Source organism: Cryptotermes secundus, unplaced genomic scaffold (genome assembly GCF_002891405.2).
Source record: "Cryptotermes secundus unplaced genomic scaffold, Csec_1.0 scaffold391, whole genome shotgun sequence".
NCBI classification, from domain to species: domain Eukaryota; kingdom Metazoa; phylum Arthropoda; class Insecta; order Blattodea; family Kalotermitidae; genus Cryptotermes; species Cryptotermes secundus.
In genome coordinates this window covers 920670-931241 of record NW_019737394.1, presented here as the reverse complement: position 1 = coordinate 931241, position 10572 = coordinate 920670, and the positions used below count along the sequence as shown (strand labels likewise).

Sequence of the window (10572 nt, the reverse complement as noted above, 5' to 3'; positions counted from 1 at the left end):
CACGCCTATGAAAACGCTAGAACAGACCGTTGCATAGGAAGTAACAATAGCGATACTGTATCGAATCTCCACGGTTACGACGAATACACGGAGCGTTCCCACAGAGACAACGCAATAACAATGGGTCGTTGCGTAGGAATATCGGAATCAACAAAGCAGCGTTTGCGCGGTTATGACAAAGGCTCGTTTGCATAGCAGCGGCCGAGGGTCTAAAAGGGGGTTGAATTCATTCGCCCAGTCAGTCTCTCTCAATAGCTGCCGCCGAAGAAGATTGGAACCTAGACGCCAAGAGATACAGAAGTATTGGCCGAGAGATTGTGTAACCAGTAACTCTAATACTGCAAGTGGCGATAATTGTAAAGTGTGCAAGTGAATTACAATAAAGATTCGCTATAATTAATACGGTGTAAAGTTATTTGTAGCGTGACATACCCAAACACGATACATGCATTACTGACGCGTGCAACACGTCACATCCACATCAAATTCGTGCATTGTTTGCAGTCATTTTGACCGCCTGCTCTCCTTCATCTCCAACAGAGTTATGAGAGAACTATAAATCGCACATGGCTGAAGATATTTTCCGTCGAATACGCAAGGAAAATTCCAATATGAACATGGATTTGACAGCAGAAATCTGCAACGAAGCGTTGATAATGATTGAAGATTTGTGCTTAGAAATCGCGAACAAAGTTCTCAATCAATTGGGAATGCCATCACCGAATCGATCTGCTGCTGCTTCGTTCAATGTAGAATTGCGTCGTGAACAAAATTACAACACGGGTGATCTTTTGTCGTATGTGCAATCAAATATTCCTAGGCTAACGCTTGAGCAAAAAGGCATTTACGATCAAATAATGCAAACTGTCAATAACGGGGTTGCAGAATTCTTCTTCTTAGATGCGCCAGGAGGACCTGGTAAAACGTTCCTAATTAGATTGATTCTGGCAGCAATTCGATCCCAAAATGACATACCCTTAGCTCTTGCGTCGTCCGGAATAGCTGCGACATTGCTACCGGGTGGAAGAACTGCTCATTCCGCTTTGAAATTGCCATTGAACATGCAATTCATTGAAACTCCCACGTGCAACATTTCCACAGCATCAGGCATGGGAAAGGTATTGCAGAAATGCAAACTTATTGTTAGGGATGAATGCACAATGGCGCACAAAAAAATCACTCGAGGCTCATCATCGATCATTGCAAGATTTGCATGGAAACATCAGACCATTTGGGAACGCATTAATATTGCTTGCAGGAGATTTCAGGCAAGCATTACCTATAATTCCTCGATCGACACCAGCGGACGAAATAAATGATTGCCTGAAATACTCTACTTTGTGGCGACACGTAAAGACGTTAAAATTAACTACAAATATGCGTGTCCAGTTGCAAAACGACCGATCAGCTGAGATATTCTCACATCAACTGCTGGAAATTGGGAACGGAAAGGTGCCGGTTGATCTGACTTCAGGACGAATTTCGTTGCCTCGTAACTAATGCAATTGTGTGACGTCAAAAGAAGAATTGGTTGAAAAAGTATTTCCCAATATTCAAACCAATTATAAGAATCACGATTGGCTGAGTGAACGAGCTATTCTTGCGGCCAAGAACAAAGACGTCTACAAACTTAACAATACCATTCAGTCTAACATTCAATGCGAGACAGTCACATACCAGTCCGTCGACACTGTTGTGGAAGCAGATGAAGCGGTTAATTATCCAACAGAATTTTTTAATTCACTCGATCTGCCACAGCAAAGCGTGGCCGGGTACAGCTACTATATACAAGGTGACACAGAAAAACGGGAACTTTTGGCAAACAAATAAAAATAGAATACATGCAACAACAAAAAATTTTATTGACAGTAATTGAACCACTACAACTTGCCTTTTAAGAAACAACAATCCAAATTATCAATTTCTGAAAATTACGTCCTGCAGATGGCTTCCTTGTCTACGTATACATTCTCCTAATCTGTTGTTCAGGTTCCCCACTGATCGCTGCAACATCTCAGCTGGGATACCACGAATTTCTTCTTCAATTCTTTGTTTCAATTCATCCAGTGTCCTTGGCCGAGTCGTGTAGACCCGACTCTTGAGGTAGCCCCACAAGAAAAAATCACAATCTGATAAATCCGGTGATCTTGGGGGCCAAGGAATGTCACCGAATCTTGAGATGACACGATTACCAAACAATTCTCGCACAGCTGCAATTGATTGCCTTGCAGTGTGCGATGTCGCACCATCCTGCTGAAACCAGGTTTCGTGAAATTGTGGGAAATTGTTCAGTGAAGGTGCAACAAAAGTTTGCAACATCTCGACATACCGATCCGAAGTGACAGTCACTGTGATCCGGTCTTCATTTTCGAAAAAGTAAGGTCCGATGACCCCGTGTGACGAAACTGCACACCATACTGTGACCTTGCTGGCGTGTAAAGGGCGTTCATGAACTTCTTTAGGGTTGTAAGATGGAAATGGGCCTCATCTGACATCCACAGCTTGTCCAGAAATTCATTGTCCTCGTTTATGTTTGTCATAATTTGCTGACAGAATTGTAATCGCAACTGGTGATCGTTCTCCTTCAGCTGTTGCACAATTTGCAGCTTGTACGGATGAAAATTTAAATCAAAACGGAGAATTCGGCGAACACTCTCTCGGGACACTCTGACCGCAGCTGCTTGCTTACGAACTGAACGCCGTGGGCTCTGTAAGACTAAAACGCGTACAGTTTCGATATTCTGTTGAGTACGAACACTTCTTGGTCGTCCTGTCGGTTTCTTTTTCAGAGCAGATCCAGTCTCTTCAAAGTTTTGAACCCAAGTTTTTATCGTGTGTTTTGAAGGAACGCGACCATGACGCCCTAATTTGAAAAAGCGATGGAACTCCCTCTGCGCACCTTCCAAACTATCGTCTGTTTCGGAAAACATTTTTATCGCGAAAGCACGCTGTCTACCGTTCCACTCCTCCATTATTACTGAATGGCGCGATTGTTTACAGCTCACAGTCCCACTTCCGTAGTGCTGCTAACTGTACATGGCTGCCACTACGCACCTCAAAAGTTCCCGTTTTTCTGTGTCACCTTGTATATATATATATATATAAACTGAATAGAAAATCAAGTACTTATATTAAAAGTTATTACAGTGAAACATATAAATTCATATATAAAATTCAAGTTCAATAGTTTACAAAATATTCGTTATTTGGTACTGCCTGATGATGGCTCTATAAGCCGAAACATGTAGCACACTGCCGTACCATCAAGACCAATAAACTCATTATACAAGGCAAATGGGAATGAGATTTTGATAGTTGTGTTGAGCCGGAAATCCAAACGACGAAGTTATAGAGGATGACACAACAGGTTGCATTCAATGAAAAAAAAATTATTGATTTATGTTGACATTGTTTTTAATGCATACAGACACATTTTGTAAACAAACTTGTTTAATGAACAGTACTAGAATGCGAATGGACTAAGGAAGTATTTGCGCTGGATGGTATCAAAGGGTTATCAGGAGACTTTCAAGACACAAACATAAGTAATTAAACCGATACGCGATTTGCTCGTGACGGTTATAGTTTTCCGAAAAATTTTACGAAACATTATTTGGAGCATTTTATATATAAGCCGATATAATTTATTGAACGAATGAAGAGATTTACAATGCGAGACACGAATGCGTATTTAATAATAAAATTTTATTTTTAAACTTCCGGCAGGCTCGTTGTATAGCTATCTGACAGTTCTCTTCTGTAAGCATTTAGTACTTCTGCATGCGTATAGTTTCATTTTCTCCAATTGGTTCTCTGTGAGTCCGTTTACAGATTTTTCAAGTGGGTCTCTCACAGTCCTTCAGACTCTGAACCATTAGCAAATTTTCAAGGTATACACCGGTTCGCGAATTACACATGGCTTTCAAACTTCCACACTTATATGATTATATAACAGTGTTATGGAGGCAACAAACAGAAGTCATACAAAATCACGAAAATGCAAATGTTCGCAATATTGGACAAGGCGAAGCCCGACAGAGAAAAAATAAGCTTAAGCTTGGCGGCGGTCAAGTATACGACCGTTCAAGCTACTAGACTGTCGTTGTAGCGGAAGCTACTGAAGATAGGACATGATCTGCTGTCCTCAGCCTTGACTAATAGAGACCTTGTATATATTTTACACACATCTGCATTGTCTTATAACACGTAATAGCATGTAAACTGTAAATGTTATGTTCATACTGACTATCAGTTACTACTGCTGACTATGGCACTCAGAGACCCGTCCTCTCGCCAGAGAGGGCGCCTCATGTGGATGAAACCGGATAAGACTAAAAGTAACTGAAATCTGAACAGGCTTGACACCAAGACAGACTAAGTGACCGGCGGTCTCAACGTGAATTTCATTTTGATCTTCAGGCCTTCATTGGTCTGTATCAGGCCGATTTTTTACCCAAGGTTTACTTAGCTTGCCGCCTCTTTTGCTACTTTCACGGTTGACCTACAATTGCGAAAGGCCGCGCCATAGCTCAAGCGGTTAGTCCCTGGCTTCCCACCGCGGCTGCCCGGGTTCGATCCCGGGTCTGGTCAAGTGGGATTTGTGGTGGACAAATTGGCACTGGGGCAGGTTTTCTCCGAGTACTTCGGTTTCCCCTGCCAATCTTCATTCTACCAATTGCTCCACAATCACCGTCACCTATTATAATAGGTGATAATTATATATAAATATATATTATATATAAATAGCTGATAATTATCAGGGGCTGGTACAATAGGCCAGAAGTGGCCGCAGTACAAGGTACTTAGTCCCGCCCCAATAGCATTAAAGAAAAATACATTTGCGAAACATCGGGCCCTCACCGAAATCAGAGGCCCTTGGTTCTTCCTTCATGGAGAGAAGTCAGTAACATAAGAATTTCTTTACGGCTGTGGAGGGTTGGTTGTTGTGGTATATGTTACTGGGATATGAACGCAATCAACAGTGATTATCCCCAGTAAACACTCAAGAATTTATTTAAGTATTTAATTATTTATAACTGATTTAACGAACAGAGAACGCCGTAGCGCAGTTGGTTGAGACACTATGCAACATGCCGGAAGGCTGTAGATTCTATTCCCGATTAGGTCATTGGATTTTTTAATTTACCTTGTTCTTCCAGCTGCACTATGGCCCTGTGGTCGACTCAGCCTCCAACAGAAAAGAGTACCAAGAATCTTCCTGGGGGTAAAGAGCGGCCGGAGCATAAGATTGAAAACCACACCGCCATCTGTGAGCCGATTACCTAAAAAATTTGGCAGCCTCGACCTCTCACAACACTACAGGTCTCCACGGCAAGTTACAGGGATAGCTTTACACTTTTTTATCTTTACATATTCCTTTATCGTACACACAGGTATACTGTTAATCTAATCAGACTATACATGTAAAAATATAGGGGACAGGAGAAATATTTATCTTTGTATTTAGTACTCGTAAAATATTGACCTATTGAAAACTGTTGCAAATGCACTGATTCCTTGTATACACGCATCGAATACATAGTAAAAACCGGCGGGCTAGCATAGCGGTGACGCTTAACCCTCGTGCTCTTGAGCTTAGAATTTCGGCCAGGACACTGACTATCCTGATGTTCTTCACGATTTTCCCCAGTCCCTCTAGGCAAACTCCGGTATAGCATCTCCAGTAGTCCACAACCAATTCTTTCCATGTCCTTCCCAATTGTACCTTCAACTATCATCCTAGCAGCCTAGCTGTTTCAGTTTCGTAAATTGTCCCACGAAAATTGCAAAAAATATGTTGGCATGAATAGTATAAGTACCTCAGATAACATTTACAGATGTTGTTGAAAAATAACTTATATTGCGCTATGAACCAGACTTCCTTAAGATGAGATTTTCGTAAAGGAATGTGGTTGAATTCGACTAGTATGAAATGCAGAGGACCCATGACTGTGGCCGCGCAGTCTAAGGCATGAACCTTTTTTGATCCCTCGAACACTTGGATCATTGGTTCAAATCCCACTCGAGGTATGGAGTCTGTATGCGTTTATTCTGTCTTTGTGCTGTCCTGTGTGTGCAGGTAGCGGCCTTGCGACCGGCTGATCCCCCGTCCAAGTAGTCTTACTGACTATGTAAAAGGTCAAGGAACTGAAAAGCGGCCAAGGTCCGACAAAGGGTTGTAGAGCCACAGATTGTATGGATGGGTGGGTGGATCAAATATTCACAAAGACACTTTCAAATCCGCTTTCTTGCAAAGAATGTATAGAAACTGTGTGACCTTTAACCATTTCAAAATGGAGACTATCGCAGGGGTCAGTGCAGCAGCTGTTAAAAACCAGTGCGGAAAACTCCGACTTCAGTTGACGTGTGAAGCCGAGACAGAACGTTTATCATCATGAACCCGTTTCTGGTGCTAGCAGTGGTGCTGCTGTTGGTGCTGTATATTTTTCGTGTGGCAACAACCCGCCCTCCAAATTTTCCACCAGGTGAAATTTAATTTCTGTGTTTCAGAGTTTCAGATTTCAACAGAGATGCCATAATTTTTATCTTAAAATGAACAATTGTACTGCAAATAATATGCGTTTCTTAACTGACACTATGCAAAATTCTGTAACGTTATAGTACTGTAGTTAAAGTTGTGTTGTTCATTACTGCAGATAGATATCTTGTTTGCATTGGAAGTCGCCACACTATTATAGGCTGTGCACGCTAAGTCCTATTTATGCTCCCACGTTAGATTTGACAATTACTTACCCACAAAAATGAAATTACAATTACATTTTCAAAAATACATGGTGATTCTAAATTATTGTCGGGATTTCCGTGGCCTATAATTTTCAGATTGGAAAGAATAAAATAAAACTGCTGATGGAATATGAAATTGTAACTCAAAAAGTTTTATTATTCATAGAATCACTATTGAGAATGATAAACAACTTTAACATGCACACCTTTCAGTTCACGTAAGATTTGGAAATTACAAGCCACAGAAACACCGATAATAATTTGCAGTCACTTTGTATAAAAAAATTGTCTTCTGAGATATAACACCGTTCAGTCATTAAAAGACAACCGAATTTTCTGAGGAACATCTTGCCTCCATCTACAAAGTTGAAAAGCAGGCCATGCAAAAGAACACAGCATGTGGCAGGCAATACACAAAGCGCGTGGCTCAAGTCAGTGTCACATTAAGACTGTCCATAAGCAAGTCGGTTTGGCTTGGTGTGAAGCCTAATTCTGTGGCCAGTGACCAAATTATTGTCGTCAACAAGGTAGTTAGTTTCACTGTTGTGTGCCGTCCTCTCTGTCGAACAAACTGGTCTGTTATTCATCAAGAGCCAGGGCCAGCTGTACATGTTAACACATTAACAGTTAACTATATTAACAAAATTACATATATACGCAGTTTGTCCTTTGTCAAGAGTCTCAATCATTTTAAAACACGTGTATACACAGTAGCTACAATTTTACATGTATGCATAACGTACGGTTATATATACGATACTTGTATGCACAATGTATAGAAGACCTCTATCAATCACGCTATGATCGCAGCGTAGTCACAAGCTTGATCGCCCAGCTTAAGCTTATATTTTCTGCATCTGGCTTCGCCTTTTACAGCGTGGCGAATATTTGCATTTTCATTGTTGTATATGAGTTATGCAACCTCCCCGCATAATTTTGTAATATAGTCACATGCATATGATAGTTTGAAAGATATATACAATTTGCAAACGCCTGTGTGCTTTTGAAATTGACCAATGGTTAGGAGAATCTCATTCTTTTGTGCTGCAAGTTCAGAAGATGGGTGGATGTTGCCAAGTCCCAAGCTGGTGAAGTATAAGTCGCTATGGACCAAATGAATGTTTTGTGAAGGGTTCATTTAATGCTGGTGCTTAATCACCCAATTCTGAATAAGGATTAGATTCTAATAAATGTTGTAAGTGCCTAAACTTCGATCACTCCTTCATTGGCTGCATCCTGTTGTGTGTTACAGATATACTCGTATATGTCACCGTCAACACAACAGATACTCAGTTTTATTTCTGGTCTTTATACTGCTACATGTTTCGGTCACATAAAACCATCATCAGACAGTTGTACACAGGAATATGTAGTCATTGAAAAATACCAATAAGGATCCTTATCGGTGCATTGTGTCGTGTTATGTACTGACATAAAACTCTTGCCTCAAGTTTATGTTATAATAGAGTAGCAAATACATAAAAAAAGCATGAACGACAAATATAAGGGTATATTGCATATCAAATTATAATTTTCTGAAATGCTGTAAAGGTATGTTAAAAGTGTTAGAAAATGTGAAAGGTTTTTTTGATAATAGGTTGAGAATTGTAACACCCTCAGTCTGTGTTCCTCCCTTAATGTCAGAGACCAAGTTTCATGCCCATACAGAACCACAGGCATAATTATAGTTTTGTATATTTTAATTTTTATGTTTTTGGACAGCAGAAGAGAAAACAAAAGGTTCTGGACTGAATGTTAGTAAGCATTATCTGACTTCAATTTTCTTTTAATTTCCTCAATGAGGTTTTGATTTGTTGTCGGCCCCAAATAACTGAACTGTGCCACATTTTCAAAACACCTGTATTCTATCGTTGTATTATGATTTTACCTGCATGATGATGAGGCAGCAATATACACTTAATTTTCTCTGTGTTCTCTAATGTTCTTGTTCTTATTGTTCATTGCAAGCTCATCAATTTTGTCTTTCAGATATACCCTCTTTTTGTTCCTGAAATGCCTGATGGTTTCATGTCTTATAATTGTTCAGATTATCCCCATTTATTTCACCTGGATCCTGCAACCACTGCAGTTTGGCTTGTTTTCTTTGGTCTGATAATTCTGAGATCCTTCGTCAAACCATTGCTTATGCCTGTTCAATTCATAATAACCTAGACTCTCCTTGGCAGAAATTTTGATATTCTCGCTAATAGTTTCCCAAGCTTTATTAATGTCCACCTCACTGTCTTAAGTTTTTCAAAGCTGCAAACCTATTTGAGATTTCAACGTGATACTGTACCTTACACTCTACCTCGTTTAATTTCTTTAGATTGAACCACTCCATAAGAACTCTGTGCGTTGTTTGTTTACTCACTGCCAGTCTTTCCATAACCTTTGCGACCACCAGGTAGTGGCCAGTATCTCAATATGAGTGGCTGATTTATTATGTCGAAATTCCTAATCATGACCCTCGACTCCTCTACAGAAGTCTTGAGAGAATGATGTTGGATAAAATCCTGTATGAAATTGATAGCTGAAATATACCTGGATAATTACTACAATCAATTTTATTATTCTTCCCGAAGAGAGGTAATTCTTTGTTATATCAAACTGAACTAATAAATTTAGGGATAGCAGAACATAATGTTTCACATCCTCCTTGAATTATTTCTGTCAGAATTTGATTGGTACTCAGTGACTTGCATCTTTTCAACTCTTCAGTGATAATTTCAACATCAGATGGATTAGACTCAGGTACTAATGGCTCATTTGGACATATTTAAGTCTGCTTAAAATCACTAGCTGTATGTATATTCACTCTCTGAGAGAAATCATTCTCCCATCTATTCAAAATACATAGGCATCTGCACTCAGTTCACCCCTTTCATTGATAACCAAGTTAATTCTTGGTTTGTAATAGTTCTCAAAATCGTTAGAGTCCCTATACAAGTCTGCTGTTCTTGCTCATTATGTTCCATTTGAAGCATATTGATTTTGAATGTTAGAAATTCCCTCTTTTCTTCCTGAATTGTCCACCATCTTCTCATTTGGCAATGATCATATTAACTCCATTTATTTCACTCAGATCTTCTAACAAACGCCGTTAATTTGTATCACTTTATTTTGCCGTTTGAACTTTCTTCACTAAACCACTGCTTATGATTATTTAACTCCTCTTAGCTAGATTGTTTTTGTGTGAAAATTTTGATGGTATTCTAATACATTCCTAGGCCCTACCTCATGTCTTCAGCATCATCTACATCCTCCAAAACTGCTGACACACATTTTCCTTTATCTTTATTTACCTGTTTGAGATTGAATCTCGTATCAAATAACCTGAATTGTTGCTTTACAGACAATCCCTCCAACTTTTGCAGTCAGCAGGCAATGATCAGTATCAGTGAGCTCCTCTGAAAGACTTGTCATCAGGTACACTAGAATGTCATATCCTGATGGTAAAGATGGGAACAGTTGTGTTCAGGAGATATCCAAGTGTATTTTTAATGTCACAATGTGGGAACAGTGTACTCTTGAAAATTAGATTTTTTTAGTGTCTAACTTCATTATCATTACTAAGTCATTAGAAGTCCGCGCCATAGCTCAAGCAGTTAGTTGCTGGCTTCCCATGTCAGCGGCCCGGGTTCGATCACGGGTCTGGTCGAGTGGGATTTGTGGTGGACAAAGTGGCGCTGGGTCGAGTTTTCTCCCATTACTTCGATTTCCCTTGCCAATCTTCATTCCACCAAATTTTTCATCATAATTACCTGGGGCAGGTACAGTAGGCCAATCAGTGGCCACCGTGCCGAGTGGACCCAGCTGGACTCCACCCTC

At 40.0% G+C, this 10572-nt stretch overlaps 1 protein-coding gene across 3 annotated transcripts in view; it reads left to right on the top strand.

The window, feature by feature from the left end:
- Positions 1 to 10572, top strand: part of LOC111870314 (probable cytochrome P450 304a1) — a 96782-nt gene that overhangs the window by 69087 nt on the left and 17123 nt on the right. The window contains exon 1 of one of the 3 annotated variants that reach the window (XM_023862488.2): positions 6348 to 6485. The exons of the other annotated variants lie outside the window; for them this stretch is intronic. Within the exon in view, the coding sequence (XP_023718256.1) occupies positions 6395 to 6485 (91 nt within the window). The 5' untranslated portion in view covers positions 6348 to 6394. Of the gene's footprint in view, positions 1 to 6347; positions 6486 to 10572 lie in introns of those variants that run through there. 3 annotated transcript variants of the gene reach the window in all.